The sequence below is a fragment of the Mercenaria mercenaria genome, chromosome 10, assembly GCF_021730395.1.
Source record: "Mercenaria mercenaria strain notata chromosome 10, MADL_Memer_1, whole genome shotgun sequence".
In the NCBI taxonomy this organism is placed as follows: domain Eukaryota; kingdom Metazoa; phylum Mollusca; class Bivalvia; order Venerida; family Veneridae; genus Mercenaria; species Mercenaria mercenaria.
The window spans coordinates 54,967,488-54,992,500 of NC_069370.1; the positions used below are offsets into that span (position 1 = coordinate 54,967,488).

General features: G+C 33.9%; 1 protein-coding gene across 4 annotated transcripts in view; it reads left to right on the forward strand.

Moving 5' to 3' along the window:
* The window catches only part of LOC123561504 (protein lifeguard 2-like), a 31,879-nt gene extending 10,204 nt beyond the window's left edge, over positions 1-21,675 (forward strand). For all 4 annotated transcript variants that reach the window (XM_045353930.2, XM_045353929.2, XM_045353931.2 and 1 more), the window contains exons 5-12: positions 204-266; positions 3,822-3,872; positions 4,229-4,268; positions 6,809-6,846; positions 7,838-7,925; positions 8,561-8,665; positions 14,893-14,940; positions 17,416-21,675. In XM_045353930.2, coding sequence (XP_045209865.2) covers positions 204-266; positions 3,822-3,872; positions 4,229-4,268; positions 6,809-6,846; positions 7,838-7,925; positions 8,561-8,665; positions 14,893-14,940; positions 17,416-17,562 — 580 coding nt within the window. In that variant the 3' untranslated portion in view covers positions 17,563-21,675. The remainder of the gene's footprint in view (positions 1-203; positions 267-3,821; positions 3,873-4,228; positions 4,269-6,808; positions 6,847-7,837; positions 7,926-8,560; positions 8,666-14,892; positions 14,941-17,415) is intronic.
* The last annotated feature ends 3,338 nt before the right edge of the window (positions 21,676-25,013 follow it).

Sequence of the window (25,013 nt, forward strand, 5' to 3'; positions counted from 1 at the left end):
CATTGAAATGAATACTGACATTGAATTTTGACTGGAATAATTTATCGGACATCTCACATTGTTAAAAATGTGTTATCTGAACTTTGCTTAAGTCATAATACCAGCAGTAATATCCATCTTGCTTTTAGATTATTGCAACATTGTTCAAATGATGTTAAGCTCTGATTGTCATTCACTTGCACTCGAACTTACTTTCTATTCAGCAAACCGATCAAGGAGTTTTGTCAGTCACACCCTGGTGGAACAACATTCTACTATGTGTCATAGTAAGTAACACTCACAATATATATGGCAAATTATAAGTGGTGTATAGTTAACCATTGTCTGCTCTGAGCAACATTTTTAGGAAAAAGCAAAATATGTTTATTTGGGGATTTGAGCTTAAGGAGGTAGGTTACCTTCATATTTGTATGTGCGCATGTCCAACCGGAAGCTAACGTGACGATTTACGACGGCGTTTACGACAAACTAAATGTGTCTGTATATTCATTCTTCTGAAAATTAATCATGATCCTGTCTTCGATCTGATGCTTTATGGTTTAATAATGCAGAAATAATGAATAAATTGCCGCAGAAACGCTTCAAAACAATGTTGCCTTAAAATGACGTCATTGACGTCATGACGTTACGTGTCAGTTACCGCGCAAAATTAATAGCTTTTATCTTGAAAGTACGTAATTCTGTGCATTTTCTTTACTTTAACTATTTTCAAATAACCATTATTTGCTGAAATATTTTTTATGAGTCTTTTGCTTTGAATAATAATCAATATTTTGCTTCTTTTATGTAGATATATTGAAATGTTATGCGGAATGTAAGAAAATGGATGATGATAAGCAATGTTATTTGGAATATAGTTGGTGAAAGGTTACTTGTTACGGCCATTTTCAAATAAGAAAATCTAGCAGTTTGATTTCTAATACCTATTTTTCAGGTTCCGTTGATAATTTGTTACTTATGTACTAAAACTAAGATCTAAAATTGTTGCAATTTCAGTAGAAAATTGTGGTTTCTTGAATTTAATTGATGTTACCATGGAAACGAAGCCCGTGACCTATGTATCTAAATGTAAAATTTAAAAGCGTTGACACTGATCTATTTAAGAAACACAGCTTCGGCTTTTTATTTTCATTTCAACAATATCCATGAGAATAAATGCAGCATGCTGAACGATTTTTCCATGAAAAATTCCAGACGAGGGGTACTGCTGTAAGTATTCTAAGCTGTGAAATTTGTTTGAATAAATGCAAATAACACGAAAATATAACTTACGTTAGAAATAATATGTTTTAAAGCTACATCAACTAGAAAGATAATCTTATTCAATACTTTTTATAAAAAATTAGGACAAAAAGCAAGATATAAGCTATTTTAAACATCTCTGTTGCCATGGTTACTTTAAACTTTAAGAAAAATAGGGTACCATGTAAAGTGCTTAGTATTTTGCTAATAATATTACCCAAATATTCCATGTTGGTCATTAACAGAATAGCACTGAGGCCGTCGAAAACCCCTATTTTTATACATTGTTGTTTAAAAATGAGAGAAAATGCGTTACCATGGAAACACGAGCCCCGCGACATATACATTTTAAGCTTATATTAGAAAGCTAACGTGCATATTAGTTAAATTATCAATTATGCAGACTTCTACGGATATCGATGAAACTGAAATACACTGAAAAGTGTTAAATATCCGTATTTTCCTTCTTCTTTCAATATGAAATACCTTTGGAGGGTCATGTTCTTCAAACCTGGATAAAAATTTAACTTGAAGGGACAGAGACAAACGAAATTGAGAGTGTAGCAGTTAAAACTTCATATTACACGAAATACAAAAGAATGCTGCGGTTCAACTAATTTGAATTTACCCTTGTAACAAGGTAACCTACCTCCTTAAGTCATTCGTGTTTAACAAGCATTGTTTCACTGTATCATATTTTCAAATGTAAGCATCTGTTTTGTTAAATATATTCGAAATCAAGTAGTTATGGAAACAGGAAGAGGTTGTAAGAACTTAATATATATTATAAGAATTATATGATCAGTAGCTGGTTATGTAAAGGTGAGTGTTTTGAAGTCTGATCTTAGCAAGTTGTTTGGCTAATCTGAGCACATAGAGCTCATAGTGAGCTTTGAGTATCCTTGGTTGTCTGTCAGCCACATTTTCTATAAAGAACATCTGCTAAACCGTCAAAACAGTTTAAACCAAACTTCACAGTAATATTCTTTGTGTGAACCTCTCAGATTCCTTGAAATCTAGATTGCTTATATAGAATTCTGGTTTCCAAGAAAAAAAAAAGACTTCAAAAATTTCATATAGAAATGGCTAGCCCAGTTTCAAAACAATTCCACAGCAGTGTTTTTTTTGGTGACCCTGTACCAGAAGTCCTTCAGGTTATATTGATTTATCTTTAAAATGTGACTGGAAATTTTGAGAATCTTTAAGTAAGAAATCACAGACACTCTTTATATATACCTACAAGATTGCTCAGATTGTTTCAATTCATTGGAAACTCGGGCCACCAGAACTAAAAATAGAAAAACCTTCAGTGACATCTCCGCCTGTAATCTCTGGACCGATTTTGAAATTTCACAAGAATAGTTTTTATGAAGGACCTTGCTTGAAAAGTATTCAGACTTTAAAAATCAAGCTATCAGAGATAACTATAGAAAAAATCTTGTAAACCTCCGGTCAGTTTTGAAAAAGTTTTGTAGAAATGTTCCTTCCGTGGCTGTTCCAGTTTGTAAAAACATGGCCACCAGAGAATGAGAGATTAAAGTCACTGTTTTATATTTATGGAGTGGTACCTGTATCTATATAAAAGTTTACCCAATTTCAAAATAACAGAATTTTACTTGTTTGTGTTAGCCACTACCAAACTTGTTCAAGCCAGTTGTGAAACTCAGAGGAGTTTTTGAAACATAAAAGAATAAAGCACAAATTATTATGAAGTTGTAAAGGGTATTTGTTTGTTTCAGAGTAATATTGAAAAATCTTCTACTATGTGAACACCAGATGTAATATTTTCATGAGTGGTTTGGCACAATTGGTAGATATTTTGATTGTGCAATGAATTAAACAAATTTTCTTCTTTTTATGGGAGGCATATTAGTTTTCAACTGTCCGTCCGTTAGTTCGTTCGTCACAACGTAACTTTTTGCATGAAGGCACTTTACTCGCGAACCACTGCACCCAGGACCTTCAAACTTCACATGCTGATAGTACTTATTGAGTACACGACCCCTATTGACATTGGGGTCACCAGGTCAAAGGTCAAGGTCACCAGGTCAAAGGTCAAGGTGCTGCGGGGGCATTTGTCACCATTAGTGACAGCTCTTGTTTTTTGGATGATTTTATATGATTTTAAACAAGCTCTGCCCATTTTACCCGTGGAACTTCGCATGCATTGCACAGCATCACACACAACAACTTAATGCCATATTGTTCAGGCTGGGAAAATCTTAAAAAGTTCTATAAGCCTTTTTATTTCTTCACTATCTCAGTAAAGGTAATAGACATTTGTCATGTACTTATCAGTTCTATAAATTACAAACAAGTTTTACATTGGCTCTAAATTTTAGATCAAAATATAATGCATTATAGAATAAGATCCTAGTTCAAGTGAGTTCATTTAAACCTGACATGGACATTCAGATCTGTTTAGAAAGTAGTCTGTATAGTTTGTTAAATATCGGCATAATTCTTCATTTGTTTTTCATTATTATTTAGCATGAAATAAGTCTAGTTGCCAGTATATACATAAAGATATTCATCTCTCAACAACTGGCACTTACTGTTTGTTTTTATTTGTATTTCAGTGGTACATTCTTTGTGACATACTTTGTCCTCATCTGCATTCCTTCTGTCAGGTAAGTGCTAGGTGCTCTTAGAAAATATTGTAATAAATAAATTTTTTTATTTTTTATCTTCATTTATAGTAGAATAATCATTATAAGGGGATTTGCATTAAATAGTACAAACTGTTTGGAAATATTTTTATGTACATTCTGTAAAAAAGAATGGCTGAACTGCTGTCAAAACATGTAGATGATCCAGTGTTTTGGGGATACGTAAATATTAGACTGTAATTTACACATTCATTCACTGTCAACAGGCCGTCATGGTAGGCATAACTGTTTTACACATGGCTTTTGTTATTAACAGTTTAAATAGTATACTTAACTTCTAGTCTCTGTATATTAAAGAAAATTATTTTACATTTCAGGAGGAAGCACCCGGGAAATTTGATATGCCTTGGTGTTTTTGTAAGTATTCTCTTGAAGCCATTGATTCTATTACATTTTCTTTCCATGATTTTGTCCTTGCCAAGTTAAAGCATCCACATCTGTAAGATGTTTTTTTAATAGTTAAAGGTCTACAATAAATCACTGTTTCAGCAAAGTTTCTGTTTTATTTGTAATGTTGGGTTTAATGCAATGTTAAAAGTGAAAGCTGAACATTATATGTTGAGTTGTTTTTTTTAAATATACCATTGAGTTCATGCAAATCTGGTGAAACAAGTGTTGTTATTGAAATGACATGAATTAAAAAAAAATTGTACAACAATAACTTGAAAACAAAACCTTGTTACATGTATATACTCATTACATGTTACACCCCCCAAAAGGGGACTTACGCTGCCCATCTGTAAGTTCTTTAGTTTGTTGGTTGGTTTAAAATTCTTATTTATAACTATATCTATATAAGCATTTATACCAGGAAGAAAAATGTTTCAGTACCTGACATTGGATACCAGAACTCAGGTGTTTTACTTGACTGTCTTGACTCTTAGCACACCTGTATACCTGTTTTTATATATAATTTTGTATTAAATTACAAGGAAAAAGTTAAAGACGATTATCAGCATCTGTGTATTTTTAGCTCACCTGTCACAAAGTGACAAGGTGAGCTTTTGTGATCGTGCGGTGTCCGTCGTCCGTCCGTGCGTCCGTCCGTGCGTCCGTCCGTCCGTCCGTAAACTTTTGCTTGTGACCACTCTAGAGGTCACATTTTTCATGGGATCTTTATGAAAGTTGGTCAGAATGTTCATCTTGATGATATCTAGGTCAAGTTCGAAACTGGGTCACGTGCCGTCAAAAACTAGGTCAGTAGGTCTAAAAATAGAAAAACCTTGTGACCTCTCTAGAGGCCATATATTTCACAAGATCTTCATGAAAATTGGTCAGAATGTTCACCTTGATGATATCTAGGTCAAGTTCAAAACTGGGTCACGTTCCATCAAAAACTAGGTCAGTAGGTCTAAAAATAGAAAAACCTTGTGACCTCTCTAGAGGCCATATATTTCACAAGATCTTCATGAAAATTGGTCAGAATGTTCACCTTGATAATATCTAGGTCAAGTTTGAAACTGGGTCACGTGCCATCAAAAACTAGGTCAATAGGTCAAATAATAGAAAAACCTTGTGACCTCTCTAAAGGCCATATTTTTCATGGGATCTGTATGAAAGTTGGTCTGAATGTTCATCTTGATGATATCTAGGTCAAGTTAGAAACTGGGTCACGTGCGGTCAAAAACTAGGTCAGTAGGGCTAAAAATAGAAAAACCTTGTGACCTCTCTAGAGGCCATATATTTCATGAGATCTTCATGAAAATTGGTCAGAATGTTCATCTTGATGATATCTAGGTCAAGTTCGAAAGTGGGTCACGTGCCGTCAAAAACTAGGTCAGTAGGTCAAATAATAGAAAAACCTTGTGACCTCTCTAGAGGCCATATTTTTCATGGGATCTGTATGAAAGCTGGTCAGAATGTTCATCTTGATGATATCTAGGTCAAGTTTGAAAGTGGGTCACATGCCATCAAAAACTAGGTCAGTAGGTCAAATAATAGAAAAACCTTGTGACCTCTCTAAAAGGCCATATTTTTCATGGGATCTGTATGAAAATTGGTCTGAATGTTCATCTTGATGATATCTAGGTCAAGTTCGAAACAGGGTCATGTGCGGTCAAAAACTAGGTCAGTAGATCTAAAAATAGAAAAACCTTGTGACCTCTCTAGAGGCCATACTTGTGAATGGATCTCCATAAAAATTGGTCAGAATGTTCACCTTGATGATATCTAGGTCAAGTTTGAAACTGGGTCATGTGCCTTAAAAAACTAGGTCAGTAGGTCAAATAATAAAAAAACCTTGTGACCTCTCTAGAGGCCATACTTTTCATGGGATCTGTATGAAAGTTGGTCTGAATGTTCATCTTGATGATATCTAGGTCAAGTTTGAAACTGGGTCAACTGCTATCAAAAACTAGGTCATTAGGTCTAAAATTATTAAAATCTTTTGACTTCTCTAGAGGCCATATTTTTCAATGGATCTTCATGAAAATTGATCTGAATATTCACCTTGATGATATCTAGGTCAGTTTCGAAACTGGGTCACGTGCGGTCAAAAACTAGGCCAGTAGGTATAAAAATAGAAAAACCTTGTGACCTCTCTAGAGGCCATATTTTTCATGAGATCTTCATGAAAATTAGTGAGAATGTTCACCTTGATGATATCTATGTAAAGTTCAAAACAGGGTCACATACCTTCGAAAACTAGGTCAATAGGTCAAATAATAGAAAAACCTTGTGACCTCTCTAGAGACCATATTTTTCAATGGATCTTCATGAAAATTGGTCAGAATTTTTATCTTGATAATATCTATGTCAAGTTCAAAACTGGGTCACATGAGCTCAAAAACTAGGTCACTATGTCAAATAATAGAAAAAACGACGTCATACTCAAAACTGGGTCATGTGGGAAGAGGTGAGCGATTCAGGACCATCATGGTCCTCTTGTTTTATTTCAGACCTTGGCATTTACGTACATGGTGGCTACCATCAGCAGGTAATGTATAGTACTGTCTTTCCTTTAACTAAATATAGTGACAAAAAATTCAGTTTGAACCTTGTTATTTGACATTGATCTTAAAGGGAGTGTTTTCACGTCATGTGAACTATACTTGATGACAGTTTGCTGGAGCTTGTGACCAGTTTTCAAGCCTCAGTTCCACACTTGGCTGGCTTAGAATTTGGAGCATCAAGGTTTTGAATTAGAGACTCTGCTTTCCTCCACTCATTAAATTATCTTCCATGTCTAAGAACATTAGGGCTGACTTTGTTAATAAGGATATTAAGGTGTTGTGGATCTCAGCAATGCAAACATGGCATTGTCCGTTCTGCATCCACATTGTGGTTAAAGTTTTGTTGCACTTTCATGATCACACACAAAATAATTTTTCCTTATCATCACCCACATCCTATGACACAAGGGTTATAACTCTTGCATCAATATTACATGAATAATCCCCCTTTTTGCTTAAAATTTCAGGTTAAAGTTTAGGTGCACTTTCACTCTGTCTCAGTTTTTACTAAATGGATTTGATTTAGACTTAAAACTGTTGTTCCACATCATCACTTATAACCCTTACCATGCTGGACATGATTGGATTGGTTTTGCCTTTGCGACAAGTGTAGATCATGATCAGCCTGCACATCCATGCAGTCTGATCATGATCTGCACTGTTCGCCATTGAGTCCGTATCTTTTTTGTAAGCATCCTTTTTAACAGATAATGGTACTGTCCAAATTGAAAGATGGACAAGTTCATTATAGAAATTTAACAGGGTAAGGGATAATATTATCCAATATACATTAAGGAAACAGAAATAGAGTAGATGTCATTTGTAGGTAGTATAATTCAGCAAGTACTGTATATTACAAACTATATTATCTTGAAACCTCTGACATAATGTTAAACCATACAAGCAAGCCATGTGTTCTTTGTTTGATGTCACCTTGAATTTAGCTGTTATATGGAGACAAATTTGTATTTTCAGTTTCTACACAACCAACAGTGTAATGGTAGCAGCAGGTATCACATGCGCTGTATGCCTGGCCATCTCCCTGTTTGCGATTCAGACAAAGGTAAGTTAAAGGAGTGATGTTCTTAACTGATTACATCTTGCCACCAGTACAGCTACAGTGGCAAAGTCAGAAAATTGTTTACCACATAATGATATAGTGCGTGAAGTTGTTTAGTATTGTTGAGTAAAATTGTGTTTTGTCCAAAACTACTGTTTTAAGGGCTATCAAAATTTAAATGAGGTACAAGTGGGATATTTATTTTGTTATTTGGAATCAATTTTATGGAAATGCACATCTTAAGAAACACACTGAAATGGCACTTTAAAAGTGTTGTAACTATATGCTTTCTTCACAGTCCAGTTCATAGTGTAAACCAAAACTATGATTCTCAAGGTTGATAGGCACATTTTTTCAGGTGCATTTTGTTAAGCATAGCGGTGCTCTTGTCCAATCATGTAATAATACATATTCTCTTTTTGGACATCTGTTGTATTTCTTTCTGACATGTAGTCTAAAAGCATATTGGAACTTTGAATAAAATTGAATTATGACTGAATAATATAATTTAATGGTTCTGAATACTTCAAAACTTCAGCATATGTTTTAAAAGTTATATATTCTTGAATTAATTTGGAATTCTAGTCACTTCAGTAAATCCAAAACCAAGCTTAGACTATGCATATGTTGTGTTGTAGATTGACTTCACTATGTGCTCTGGCCTCCTGTTTGCTCTGGTGATTGTACTCATCTTGTTTGGATTCTCCTGTATCATAGTGTATGCCACAGTCGGATACAATTATGTAAGTATAGCATAGAGTACTAAAGTATGAGCGTGTTTAGTTTCAGATACATCAGGTTATATTTTATATGAACAGTATTACTTGTAGTCAAATGTGTTTACAAAGACTACACATTGGAGTGCCAAATGTGGTTTATATTAAAAAATGATTAGTTTTTCTTTTTCCTGGGCCTGAAAAGACAGGAAAATAAGCTGCCAATGACCTTTTGTTTTACATCAGATAATAATCTGTCCAGTCCATAACTATGTCATCTAGCAAAGAATTTAAGTACTATGTGGAATGAAGGTTTTTTATAACTAGTGTGTCTCATTCAAAACCAAGACTAGGTTGTTCCAAGATCAAGGTCCACATAGAAGGAGCCTCTGTGGCCAAATGGAAAAGATTGTTGACTTTAAATCACTTGTTGCTCACTGATATCGGTTCAGTTCAAACCTCGCTTGTGGTGTGGTATTCTTCATGTTAGAAAGCCATCCAACTGGCTTACAGTAGGTCGGTAGTTCTACCAAGGTTGCCAGCCCATGATGCACAAAGGGTAACCCCATACAGCCGATAATTGTATCTGTGTGATGTTAAACCCAGAAAAAAAAAACAAAAAAAACAAGGTTGCACTTGACGGTAAAAGATTTACTGGGCTTGTTCTTGTCTGGTCCGTAACTCTGCTATTTATCAAGGGATTTTGATGTTATTTCGTACAAATTTTCCCATAACAAATGATGTTTTGCTCTCAAGATTGTTGCAGTTGTTATGATGAGAATTTGTCATGCACATGTACTAGACCCAAAGTTTCAAGGTCATTGTCAAAAAGCCAAGTTTTTCATTTTGCCATCATTCAAGGAACTCCTCTTACTCTTTGACTCGTACAATTTCTTGTTCTTCTATCAAATACACTATAAATGTATGAAATATAAAAGTGCCAGGTGAGTAAAGTTGTCTCTGATTAAAGGTGGTCTTAGCACAGATTTGACAAAAATTAGATTTTCAGCTCTTACAGTCCTAGGAATTTTGCCAAGATATCCAAAATTTTCTGTTCCTCTGCTCTCAGCATGCTATCTTTTTTCAGGCAATTAATGTAACTGATAATGTCATGGCCCCTACACTGGTCAGTAATATATAGCACATAACAATTACAGACCTGTTGCAGATTTTTTCACCATGTATCTCATGTCCAGGATTTTTTCAGAATACAAATTCCATATGCATAATGTAATATCTTCATTTGATTTGTTTACTCTGACTGTTTTCATTGTTCTTTGCGAGGAAAGAATGTTCCACATCTTACAGAGATACAGAGATAATAAGTTTCTGCAAGTTTATCTCTTTTTTTTTTTAGGCATTAGATTTTAATAATTTTCATTTCCCCCTTCTCATCAAACATATTTAGGATGCAATGGTTAAAAATCTGATATATTTCAACAAGTGTCAAATTTAATGTAAGAACTTTAAAGTGGCATGCCTCCAGATCGTTCGACAACTAAATTTTTTTTTATGTATCTTGAAATAAATGCTGTATTTCTTATGAAGGCTTTTTAAAAAACTTAATTACTGACAAACTTTATGTTATATGGAAACACATGAGAATTTGCTGTCTAAATAACTTTTTACAATGAAAATCAAAAAACGATTGTCACGCTTTTACTCCAGGTAAACTGTCTCAATTATAAATATCTATATTTTGCAATTATTAGTCACTACTTCTGCTATAGCGCTACTGGTTACGACGATGGGAAAACGTCTTTATTGTCGCGGCGGTCCGGGGTTTGATTCCCGACGCGGTCATCTCAATGTATTGAATTATTACATCAAGCAGTGAAGCATATGCAAATCGAGCTCTTGACTTCCAATGTTCAAGTTACAATATCGAACTTTTTAAAGAATCATTTCAAACATGCAATATTTTAGTGAGTGCTTAAGCAATATGTCTACTCTTGGATTATAAGTCAAAGTTAAAATTGAGATACTACATCTATTGTTTGGATGATAAGTCGATCTATCAAGATCATAAGTCGAATGTTCAGGATAATGTGACGTATTCTCTCTGATATTATTTAAGAAATAATTTACAGCATAATAGTGTTTTAACACTATGCATGATTGGCGGTTATGTGTCGGGTGTAATAACTTCACGAGGACTGTACGACGTATACGTATTACCACCCGAATGGTTAAATAGTGTTAAAGCACTCTTTTGCAGTAGATTATTTCAATTCTAATATACCCTTAATCTGAAACAGTAGATAAGATATATAAATTTATGTTTTGAAAATTTGTTTACCGTATTTTGGTGTGTATAGGTCGCACTTTTTCTACTCATTTTGCTGTCTGAAAAAGTTCCTGCGACTTATACGACAGAACATTGCCAGCAGATTTTTTTTTCGGGCAAATTTTCCGGCCGTAGCACTCGTAAATTAGGTGCATCTGTCACGAAAGAACAAAGTGGCTAAACAGATAACGATTTCGGCGGCTTGTCAATGAATATCGGTTATTTTCAATAAAATATATCGTAAATATTCATTTCAGACCATTAAAATTACGAATAACTATAATTCAATGCCGTACTTGCAATTTGAATTACGGTTGTTTCTGCTTTCGATTTACTAGACGCCATGACAGTTTACGGGGTTGGATAAAATCCGGACAGATCCGTACATCATTGTAAACATTGTTTAAAATAAATCTAAACTTAATAAAAACTTGAAAGATAAAATAAAATTTAAGCTTTTTATTTTACATAAAAGAACCTAAAAACATATTTTATTTTTTTTTTTACTCAGAAATTAAAGGAATGCGGAAAATTTCTTAGTGTCGCAAGGTGTTATAATTGCTGTACAAACAGTTCGCACTTTAACTTGCATAATTACAGAATGTAACACAATCGACTGCCGCCAATAAGTGTCAAAAAGCCGTCTTTCTTTGATTTGAGATGTATGAGAAGTTTGAGAAGTTTGAGTACGTGTGAAACAGCTAGGTATTTAAAGATCGTATTAAGCATTTTGTGTCATACCTCTCACTATTGTCAAATTGCTTGTCAGATTGTCAAAATCAAATTCACTTACTCAAAACAGTCAAATTAATAATCGTTTCATAGTGCTTTTTACCTCGACTATTCGAAGAATAAGTAGAGCTATCCTACTCACCATGGCGTCGGTGTCGGCGTCGGCGTCGGCGTCACACCTTGGGTTAAGTTTTTCGTACCAGTCCACATTTTGACAAAGTCTTTTGAGATAAAGCTTTAAAACTTTCAACACTTGTTTACTATCATCATGGCCAGTTATAGGCAAGAGCACATAACTCCATCAAGGATTTTGGCTGAATTATGGCCCCTTTTGACTTAGAAATCATGGTTAAGTTTTTCGTACCAGTTCATATTTTGACAAAGTCTTTTGAGATAGAGCTTTGAAACTTTCAACACTTGTTTACCATCACCATGTCCAGTTATAGGCAAGAGCACATAACTCCATCAAGGATTTTGGCTGAATTATGGCCCTTTTTTACTTAGAAATCTGGGTTAATATTTCGTACCAGTCCACATCTTGACAAAGTCTTTTGAAATAAAGCTTTGAAACTTTCGTCACTTGTTTACCATCACCATGTCCAGTTATAGGCAAGAGCACATAACTCCATCAAGGATTTTGACTGAATTATGGCCCCTTTTGACTTAGAAATCATGGTTAAGTTTTTCGTACCAGTTCATATTTTGACAAAGTCTTTTGAGATAAAGCTTTGAAACTTTCAACACTTGGTAACCATCACCATTTCCAATTATAGGCAAGAGTACATAACTCCATCAAAGATTTTGGCTGAATTATGGCCCTTTTTGACTTAGAAATCTGGGTTAATATTTCGTACCAGTTCATATTTTGACAAAGTCTTTTGAGATAAAGCTTTGAAACTTTCAACATCTGTTTACCATCACCATGTCCAGTTATAGGCAAGAGTACATAACTCCATCAAGGATTTTGGCTGAATTATGGCCCTTTTTTGACTGAGAAATCTTGGTTAAGTTTTTCGTACCAGTTCATATTTTTTGTAAAGTGTTTGACATATGGCTTTGAAACTTTTATCACTTGTTTAGTATAATACTCTCTATCTGTAGGAAAGAGAACATAACTCTGTCATCTATTTTGGCTGAATTATGGCCCATTTTGGATTTTGAAATTGGTTCTGTTTCCATACAAGTCCATGTTTTGTCAAAACTATTTGACATATGGCTTTTAAACTTTGAACACTTGTTTATCATTATGATTTCCATCTGTAGGCAAGAGTACATAACTATTTTGACTGAATTATGGCCCTTTTTGGACTTTGAAATTGGCTCATATATTGCCATTTAGTGCAAGACTTATCGAAATCAAAGTAATACAGGAACATTGTTTGTCTAATCTATTTATTTCTTTTGTCTGAATATCCGTGGAAATATTTTGACACCATTCTTCAATCAGTTCTTCGAATAGTCGAGCGCACTGTCATCAGACAGCTCTTGTGTTAATTTTCAATTCGTCAGTTTGTAACAATACTTTTTATTCTTTGAAGATCCTGTTATTATTTTCACCTGTTTCTCTTTCTACAGTATCACAAGTATACATGTACTGTCTTAAATGTTGAATTTCAATTTTAACTGTAACTGAAAACATCTATTCATGTATTAAATTAGAGAATAGAGGTTTTGGGTCGTCCAAACATTTGTTACATTAAATACTGATAAATAGAGTTTATAACAAAACTGACCCTACAACTGAAATTTAATCAGTTTAAATTCTATTTTGTGTTTCGTTTAAAAAAAATATCCTGAAGTTTCTCTGAATAAATATACATGCTAATAAATTAATTGTGGCTGATTATTTCACTGAAGACTAAATTTTCTACATACTACAATGAAATCTCACTTGCACCAGCATAAAACATCTGGAGCAGTTTATCATTGAAGTTGTATTATCTTTCACCAGCAGTAGTCAGCAATTAGTTATGGCCAATTCATGCTGAGAATATAACAGTACTTGGGAGATAAGAGAGAGCACAAAATTGTGCTCTATTCTGGCAAAATTCCTAAGACTTCTTAAGTGATATCAGATTACAGTTTTGTTTGCAGAGTTTCAGACAGTTGCATAAGACAATTTCAAGGAAGGGCTGTTAAACATCAGATAATAATATTAAAGCTGCTTTCCACAGTCTTATTAAATTTAATTATAGAAAAAAAATAATTCTACTTGTACGTGGTCAAATAATTCTGGTTTCAATAGCGAAACATTGATAATTGTTAAATTCGGCATACTTTCAAAGATTTCAATGGTATACTACTAACTGTCGTCAACAACACTTAGCAGTTATTGAAAAATAGCAAAGCAATTATAAAAATAGCACCGTTAACCTCAGCGCATTTGCTTACATAATTCGTCATTCAGCAGTGTCAGTATCTTACTTCAGACTTTTTCACACAATGTGGAAAACTAATTTATGCTACGTAAACCAAAACATACATGTTATGGTCAATTTATCTTACCGAAATCTCTGAACTAGTGCTCGAAGTCGCCTATGTTGATTGTTTACATCCGGGTATTTTTTTTGACGTACTGGAAATTCAGGAAAGAATACTCTACTTTCAATTTCACGTTCTAAAATTAGGTTTCAGTACTCCGAGGAAAATAAGCGATTGCAAAGTAACAAAATGGAATTTAATTAAAATAATTGCTATTTGCATAGTCTGAAACCATAAAGAAAATATAGACAAATGATAAGATTGCTTGCGATTCTATGGAAAGTAGCTTTAAGAAGTTGAATAGACATATTATGTTTTGCTTAATGATTATTTTGGCTTTTGAGGCTTTTTTTATTTATTCTTCAATATGTGTTCACCAGCCCTAGAAGAACTGGTTTAAGGTCATGTGAAGGTTATAATTCAGGTTTCATTTCTACTCCATATCTAATTTAATAATCCCATTGAGTATTTTTTATGAAACTTTCCACTTGACCTTTCAGCAGATCACCTTGTAGATCATTTAAAGATCAGTTAGATCAGTATCAGTTTATTTTTCGCCATCAGGTAAAAAAAAATGTTTCTTTGAGGAAACTGTCCTTTAACAGACTAGAATATGTTTTAAATAAATGGTGTTGCATGTAATAGAGATAAAGAAAGTATAGCAGCATTGATTGGCTAGATTCTGATTCTGGCTGCTACCTGTGTTGATTGAATGATCATTTCAAGTAACTCGTAATTTTTACTTTTCATACAGATACTGGACTGTGTATGGGGAGGTCTGGCTGCCCTTGTATTCTCGCTGGTAAGTATAAAATCATTTTTAGCTCGACTTTTCAAAAGAATAAATAGAGCTATCTTACTCACCACGGCGTCTGTGTTGGCGTCACACCTTGGTTCAGTGTTTGTACCAGTCCACATTTTGACAAAAGCTTTTGAGATAAAGCTTTGAAACTTTCAACACTTGTGTAGCATCACCTAGCCCAGTTTTAGGCAAAAGTGCATAACTCCATCAAGGATTTTGGCTGAATTATAGCCCCTTTTAACTTACAAATCTTGGTTAAGTTTTTCGTACCAGTTCATATTTTGTGTAAACTGATTGACATATGGCTTTGAAACTTTTATCACTTGTTTATTATAACAACCTCTATATGTAGGCAAGAGTACATAACTCTGTCAACTATTTTGACTGAATTATGGCCCTTTTTAGCTCGACTTTTCGAAGAAAAAGTAGAGCTATTGTACTCGCGTTGGCTTCGGTGTAGCCGTTGGTTAAAGTTTTTGATAAAGTCAAATATCTCTGTTACTATCAAAGCTATTGACTTGAAACTTAAAAAAGTTATTTACTATCAAAGTCTACACCAGGAGAAACAATCCCCATAACTCTGATTTGAATTTTGACAGAATTATGCCCCTTTTTAACTTAGAATTTTTGGTTAAAGTTTTTGATAAAGTCAAATATCTCTGTTACTATCAAAGCTATTGACTTGAAACTTAAAATACTTGTTTACCATCATAGTCTACACCAGGAGAAACAATCCCCATAACTCAGATTTGAATTTTGACAGAATTATGCCCCTTTTTAACTTAGAATTTTTGGTTAAAGTTTTTGATGAAGTCAAATATCTCTGTTACTATCAAAGCTATTGACTTAAAACTTAAAATACTTGTTTACCATTAAAGTCTACACCAGGAGACACAATCTGCATAACTCTGGTTTGAATTTTGACAGAATTATGCCGCTTTTTAACTTAGAATTTTTTGTTAAAATTTTTGATAAAGTCCAATATCTCTGTTACTATTAAAGCTTTTGACTTGAAACTCAAAATAGTTATTAACTATCAAAATCTACACCAGTAGACACAATTTGCATAACTCTGGTTTGAATTTTGACAGAATTATGCCCCTTTTTAACTTAGAATTTTTGCTTAAAGTTTTTGATAAAGTCAAATATCTCTGTTACTATCAAAGCTTTTGACTTGAAACTTTAAATACCTGTTTACCGTCGAAGTCTACACCAGGAGAAACAATCCCCGTAACTCTGATTTGAATTTTGACAGAATTATGTCCCTTTTTAACGATTTTTTTTGTTAAATTTTTTTTGTTAAAGTCCAATATCTCTGTTACTATTAAAGCTTTTGACTTGAAACTCAAAACAGTTAAGTACTATCAAAGTCTACACCAGGAGACACAATTCCCATAACTCTGATTTGAATTTTGACAGAGTTATGTCCCTTTTTAACTTGGATTTTTTTTATTGGCAAAGCTCTAATTCAGAGTCAAGCACTGAGAAAAATCGAGCACGCTGTCTTACGGACAGCTGTTGTTGGACTTGGAAAATTCATACAATTTTTGTACAAGTCCACGTTTTGACAAAACTATTTGACATGTGGCTCTGAACACTTGTTTATCATCATGATTTCCATTTGTAGGCAAGAGTACATAACTCTGTCAAGTATTTTGGCTGAATTATGACCCTTTTTGGACTTAGAAATTGGTTCAGTTTTCGTACAAGTCCACGTTTTGTCAAACTATTTGACATGTGGCTTTGAAACTTGGAACACTTGCTTATCATTATGATTTCCATTTGTAGGCAAGAGTATATAACTCTGTCAACTATTTTGGCTCATGGCCCTTTTTGGACTTGGAAAATGGCTCAGTTTTCATACAAGTTAGCGTTTTGTCAAAACTATTTGTCATATGGCTTTGAAACTTTGACCACTTCAACTTGTTAACCATCATAGTCTACACATGTAGGCAAGACTACTTAACTACGACAAGGACTTTTGCTCAGTTATGGCCCTTTTTTTGACAGAGAAATTAGTTAAGTTTGGCATACCATTCAATATTTTGTCTAAACTGTTTGATATATGGCTTTGAAACTTTGAACACTTGCTTACCATCATGGTCATACATTGCCATATAGTGCAAGACTTATCCAAATCCACAAATACAGGTACATTGTTTGTCTTATCTATTTTTCTTGAAGTTAAAATTTCATCTCCGCTGTTTGACGTAAAAAATTATTTTGATGGGTGTCTTCGCATTGGAAAAGGTTCATTTACTTAAATATTTTACATTCATACTTGATAAAAGCAACAAATGTGTATAAAGTATAACTTTAAACAAATATGTTATAAATTTTTTTTAACTTTCCATCCAGAACTTGCTGAAATTATCACATCAGTTTGGAAAAGTATTGATGTTTGTGGTTTCATTATACGTAAAGGAGATGTAATTATGCATGTTGACTGCATCACTATTTGATGTTATATTACAGTTCCTGGTCTATGACACCCAGATGATTGTTGGTGGGAGGAAGCACGAGCTGAGCCCTGAGGAGTACGTTTACGGAGCTCTACAACTGTACATTGATGTTGTATACCTCTTCTTGATCATCCTGTCCTTGTTTGGAAAGTCTAACTAATGCTCATGACAAGCGTGAAACTCATAGATGGATTATCATGGATACAAAACAAACTGTCAGAATTAAAAGAATTTAGTAAGTATTTGTACGTATTTTAGAAAATGCCTGACAGTGTATCTCTGTAGAAAACATTATTTTAATTTACTGTCTCCTGTTTAGTGTATGACATGCTTTAAAGACAAAAGATGTTTTATCTGATTTTTAAAGCAAATACTCTGTTTTGGAGTTATAATCATTAAAGCTATTAATTTTCCACTAATTTGTGTATTTATTACGATGACATTTTGTTTTGAGAATATACATGGAATTACAAAAAAGGAAATACACTGTGGTTTTGTTTTCACTAATATTAGTGACTGAAGCAACAGGCAGCTTCAAAACACATACATAATATATGGTGTAACTTATTATAATGTCTACAGATTCTTATTAGTCCCCTACTGGTTGAAAACCAGTTTCGGGGACTATAGGAATGCGCTTTTCCGTCCGTCCGTCCGCAATTTCGTGTCCGGTCCATAACTCTGTCATCCATGAAGGGATTTTAATATTACTTGGCACAAATGTTCCCCATGATGAGACGACGTGTCATGCGCAAAACCCGGACCCCTAGCTCAAAGGTCAAGGTCACAATTGGAGGTCAAAGGTCAACAGGGCTTTTTTCCTGTCCGGTCCATAACTCTCCCATCCATGAAGGGATTTTAATATTACTTGGCACAAATGTTCCCCATGATGAGACGACGTGTCATGCGCAAAACCCGGACCCCTAGCTCAAAGGTCAAGGTCACAGTTTGAGGTCAAAGGTCAACAGGGCTTTTTTCCTGTCCGGTCCATAACTCTCCCATCCATGAAGGGATTTTAATATTACTTGGCATCAATGTTCCCTATGATGAGACGACGTGTCATGCGCAAAACCCGGACCCCTAGCTCAAAGGTCAAGGTCACAATTTGAGGTCAAAGGTCAACAGGGCTTTTTTCCTGTCCGGTCCATAACTCTGCCGTCCATGAAGGGATTTTAATATTACTTGGCACAAATGTACCTCATAATAAGACGATGTGTCATGCACAACTTTCAGACCCCTGGCTCAAAGGTCAAGGTCACACTTAGCAGTCAAATGTTAACATAGCATGAACAGGGTCTGTTTCATGTCCGGTCCATAACTCTGACATTCATTAAGGGATTTTAATATTACCTGGCACAAATGTTCCCCATGATGAGACGACGTGTCGTGCGCAAATCCCAGACCCTTAGCTCAAAGGTCAAGGTCACAATTGGAGGTCAAAGGTCAATAATTTTTTTTTCCTGTCTGATCCAGAACTCTGTCATCCATCAAGGGATTACAATATCACTTGGCATAATTGTTCCCCATGATGAGATGACATGTCATGCGCAACACCCAGTACCCTAGCTTAAAGGTCAAGGTCACACTTTGAGATCAAAGGTCAGTAGGATTTTTTTCCTGTCCAGTCTAAAACTTTGTCATGCAAAACAGGATTTAGATATCAGTTGGCACAAATATTCCCCTGGATGAGACAACATGTTATGCGCAAAACCCAAGCCCAGGGTCTAATGTCAAGGTCACACTTAGAGACCAAAGGTCAGACACAAGAATGACTTTGTGTGGAGCATTTCTTCTTCATGCATGTAGGGATTTTGATGGAACTTGGCACAAATGTTCACCAACATAAGACGGATTGTCATGCGCAAAAACCAGGTCCCTAGGTCTAAGGTCAAGGTCATATTTAGAGGTCAAAGGTCAAATTCAAAAATGACTTTGTCCGGAGCATTTCTTCTTCATGCATTGAGGGATTTTGATGTAACTTGGACCAAATGTTCACCACCATGAGGCACCCTTGTTTTTACAATTACGTCCCTTTGTTTTACTATAAATAGATTTTATTGTAACTTTTTTATTATTGGCCGTAGAGAAAAATCAAGATCACTTTTCTGTGGTACAACATGCATGTTACATCCATCTATAAATAACTTATATGATTACTTTTTTATAATCGGCAAAAACATTTCAATATGAAAACAACTGTGGGTTTTTATATATGCACATTTTAATCCAGGTGTTTTGTTATAACATATTATATATAATAGTACAATATTGTTTATACATCATTGACAGATATCAGTTCATGATGTTATACTGCAGTAGAGAAAGTTAGGTGCCTTCCAGTAGGGGACTTTGTATTGCATGGCAATACTTCATTCATTTGTTTCTGCTGTGAGGTGTTTAGAATAGTTTTCTTGCTTTGTTCTGAGGCCATGTTCTTTGCCATTACTATTTCTTACATTTCATCAACTTGGCACAAAACGAGGTGAACTGAATTGATGTGAAGAAACTGTTAACCACTTCTTGCCCTGAGGTGAGAAAGTTTTTGCCATCATGATATTACATTTCTACCATTTCTTGTTTAATCTTTCAAGCTGTTGGACCATATTGTTATACCATTTTGGTACCATTTACATATTTATAGCATGTTTGTATTTGATATATGTTGGTAGGATGATAGGAATAAGACTAGATAAAATCAGATGTTGATTCTTTTTTAAGGTGCCTTTTATCTATATAGCAGGGTTGTGCACATTCTCATTTTGACTTCAGGCACCTGTATAATAAATGCACCGTCTTCTGTCAGTTATTGTCAAATTATGTAAGTTCTGTTCTTGACTCTTTGAAAAATAGTGAGAGCCGTTCTACTTAACCATACATCTGTGTCATTGTCACACCTTGGTTAACGTCTTGTATGCAAGATCATAGCTCAATTTTCCTAGTATATATCACATTGAAACTTCACATAAAGGCTTCCTTGTCATCAAACCTACTGAAATATCTAAGTTAGATTATTTTTGGTTGAAATGAATTCATATTACGGCCCCTCTTTGACTTAGAGAATTTGGTTAAAGTTTTGTGTGCAACAAACTGTCAAACTGCATCTCAGTTACATCTATATGTATTAATTCCATGCCATCATAGCGCTCTTGTGTTTTATCAAAAAATAACTTTCATTAATTAGTACACTGGGTATCTTTGTATTTGAAATCAAGTGACAGTAATTTCAAAACAAGAATCAAATGTTGATTGGTTCATTATGAGCAATGATATAATTAAGAGTGCCAATAATATACCTACTTTTACTGAGACTTACTATAGTATTACAATAAACATGTGCTAGTGGTTAAGGCATCCATCTAATTGAGCAGGAGATTGAAGGTTCAAATTCCACTGTGAGCTTTCTGCTGGTGAGCCCTTAGCTAATTACAGAATGGTTACTGATTGTGGAAGTATATAAAAGTATACAAGTCAGTGGTATCTCACAAGTCAAAACGGCTTGTCCTTACAATTATAAACAAACAATTAACCTTTTTATGCTATGCTATTCAGTGAAGAACAGAAATAAATTCTTTAACGGTGAAATAAAATTGATATTTTCACAGTTTCAAAGCAGTGAAAATATTTTTCACTTGTACAGAAATGCACTTTATTGTGAAAGAATATGAATGATAAATATGAGAAATTCTTTGCATAATATACTTCACCAAGAAGATGTATATAAATACCTTCATGAACATAGTGATATACATATATGCTCCTGCATAATAGAATATAAAAGAAAACAGGAAACTTCAAATTTTTCAACATACTTTGACATCATGACATTGTGACGTGATGATTCAATGCACATGACATTGAGCAGCTAAAATGGTTTATTTTGGTTAATTCATTGAAAGTCATAAAATAAAAAGAATATTTGTTTGTTTTTCATGTAAGATTAAAATATATTTTACTCATGAACACCATAATTTACATTTTAAGTTGTAGCTGTGCCACTCCTGAAATTGAAATATATTACGGTCTTACACTGAAGCAAATAAATATCTTGTATAAAGATGTAATTATGCAAGTGAACCCTGACACAAATGAAGCACATTTTGAAATTGTTTGTGCCCTATCTGCCTGTTGCAAGACTGTTTAGCCACCGCTGAAGATGGTTTAGCAGCATGTTGAAACTCTTGTACTCTTAACTTATTCTATATTTTGAATAAAGTACATATGAATATGTTTTCTGTTAAATTATCATACTTTAGTCCTGAATTTATCTCGTTTATTAATAAAATAACTTTTGTGTCTGCCGGATTTGTCACTTGAGTTAAATCGCATTATTCTGTTTACTTTATGGCAGCAAAGCAAGTCACTTTTGTCTATACACATTTATTTCCCTTTGATAAATGAGCAGATCATATCTGAATTGTGGTATTTTAAAACAGCACTGTTTGTGTTTCCTGCCAGTGTAGCCAAAATAAATCCAGCTTTGATAAAACTTAGGCCGTAAAATTTTTTTTGCTAATAAAATAATGTTTTTTGCTGACATGATTCATTAGAGATTTTTAAAATGAGAATTCTAAATAAATGTGATGTAATTGACATTTTCCTGCTGAATTGCACACTTCATTTAAATTTAATCCATAACAAAAATATTGCAGTATAGGTCAAAGCTTTTTTGGTTTCAGGGCTTTGTAGCTTGGTTTCAGGGTTTTGTAGCATGAGTAATCAATCTCTTTGTATGTAAATATACTCTGACTATAATTTGTACTGGTAGTGCAATTAACTGTTATTTATTGGTATGTAAGGTATGATATATTTAAGACTATAGATTGTGTAATCCGATAAATTATAGTTTAATGGAAGCTTGTGAAAATCTGGTTTTAGGTTTTTAACCTTTAGCCTGCTGGCGTCAAGTGATTTTGCCTTTGCGACCAGTGTAGACAAAGATCTGCCTGCACTTCTGTGCAGGCTGATCATTGTCTGCACTGTTTGCTATTCAGTCCGTAAACACATTTGAATAATCAGTGGTGCTGCCCAAATAGACTGATTGACCAGTTCATTTTAGAAATTTAGCATGGTAAAGGTTAATTTTTAAAAGCAAGATCCTTTGCTTACATCATGAAGGTCACTTTCAGTATTAGGTAGACATTGTTTTATGTATGAAGAAATCGGGATTTTCTATTGAGTTAGAATATTAAAACTTAATTGATATTCAGATTTTTCAAATCTTGTCTAGCAAAAACTCTGGCATACAATCCTTTCTTGTTTATCTGCAGAATTTACAATGTATATTTTGAAGTTTTGAAAAACCATGGCTTAATCAAATTCTAAGTTGTAGAGAAATTTTTTTATTATTTCTCTCGAGCCAGCTGCAATTTTGTTAAAAGTTGCTTGCTATCTTTAACCTTTAGCCTGTTGGTGGCAAGTGATTGTGACTTTTCGACCAGTGCAGACAAAGATCATGGTCTGCACTGTTCGCTTTTCAGTCTGTAATTTTTTATTGAACACCCCTTTGAATAATGAATAGTCCTGCGCAGATTGAATAATGGGTCAGTCCATTTTAGAAATTTAGCAGACTAAAGGTTAAAGATACATATGATGTATATATTTCATTCTTAAGAGTTGTTGTTGATGACAAAGCTGTATGCTGTTTTAATAGTAGATAGTGTAATTATTTTGTTACATATTGTTTACACTGATCATGTTTTGTTAAGTGTTGTTTTTGGAAAGCAACTCACCAAATTTTGTTTGTGGACAGAAATTACTGCACATTAGAAGATAAAGAGCTTGTCTCTGTTTTTGAAGCAGCATATTCATGCTTTTTAAAGAAGAGATAGCTTGTTGCAAATGAGTAGATTTAAGTTGTAAAGAATTAAACCATGGGTCATTAAAGTGGTCTACAGAGGAAGATGGTGGAATGTTGCCTGTAGATATTTTCTGTTGTATTTTAAACTTTTTAGCTGAGCTTGTTTACTGTAGGAATCGTGAAAAATAATACATGTACAGTAAAAACACTAACTGTTGTCTTCATTTATCTGTCAGAGTTGTTTATTTTGAATATTAACTTGTGGAATTATATTGGTATATAATGTCATGTTAACATTAAAATCCTTGCTGTTTTACCTCTAATGAAATTCTTGGTTTAAATATCTGTATAAGGTGTGAATATAGCAAAATTTGATACACTTGGAAAACCAGCAGATGTACAAATATAAAATGGTGAAAATTTCTTTAATGATGGTTTAGATGTAATATATTTTTATAACTCTTAGATTGTAAAAAATATCTTAAAAAGTCATAAAACTTATTAATTTAGACATTTTTATTACAACCCACCTGTTTTTTTAATTGTTACTTTTCCTGCAATTTTTATTGTTTCATCATAAAACATAAAGAGCATTTTGATATATTACTATTTGAAAGAAGTTTTAGAGAAATTTAGAATAATGAGCTATTCTTTATTATCAGCTTTTGTCAGTATTCTACTATGAGGTTTTTATATATAAATCATCTGATTTTTGTACTTATTTCCTGTTTAAGATATAAAATAATTTTTTCTTGAATATATATATATATATAAGAAAGTATTTGCGAGAACATTCTGTATATTTATTACTGTTGTGTCCTTTTAAGTATTCATCTGGTCATTGTATAATCTTGATTAAAGATTTTGTTTTCTAAATGTTGGGTTTGTTTTAATTTTTGATGCTCGCCTTCAAAGGTCGAGGATAAAATTAGTTTGCTTATGTTGATGAGTCCATAGATAATGTGGTTTCCAAGCAGTAGCTAAAAACACTTTGACTAACATTGGAGAGATTTCTTACTAATCTTGTCAATGCTCTGTAGATGACTCGTATTATTTTGTGGGTAAGGATGTCAAAGGTCAGTATCACAGTAACTTGGAGACGACTACTGTGTATGATATATAGCTTTAGAGCACGTGAACTTACGGCCATCAGTTTTATACCAAGTCTGTCACTGGTCAGTAGATGACGAACTATTTTGGGGTGATTTAGTGAAAGGTCAAGGCCACAGCATACTTGTTTCTGTTAGAAATGGTTTTAAGCTCACCTGAACTTTGTATAGGTGGATAGTCTGTTGTCTGTCTTCCTGCATCAACATTTTTACTGAAACATCTTCTCCTCTGAAACTACAAGTCAGAATTACACCAAACTTAGTAGCATGGACCTCTATCAAGTTTATTCAAATGGTTCACCTTGGGCCCTTTTAGGGGCCTCCAAAGCTAAAAATAGAAAAAAGAACTTCTCATGAACCACTTGATGGATCTTCATCAAACTTTGTCTGTACCATCATTATCAGGTCCTATCCCAGGTTTGTTCAACGGGTGCACTTGGTCCCATTTAGGGTCCGCTAGAGCTGAAATTAGAAATAACTGTAAGTGACTTTTTCTCATGAACCACTAGATGGATCTTCATCAAACTTGGTCTATAGCATCATTGTAAGGTATTTTTCCCAATTTTGTTCAAATGGGGGCACTTGGGCCCCTTTTTGGGGCCGCTAGAGCTAGAATTAGAAAAGCCATTAAAAGCTCCTCATGAACTGCTAAATGGATTTTCATCAAGCTTGGTCTGTAGAATCACTGTAAGGTCCTTTTCAAAA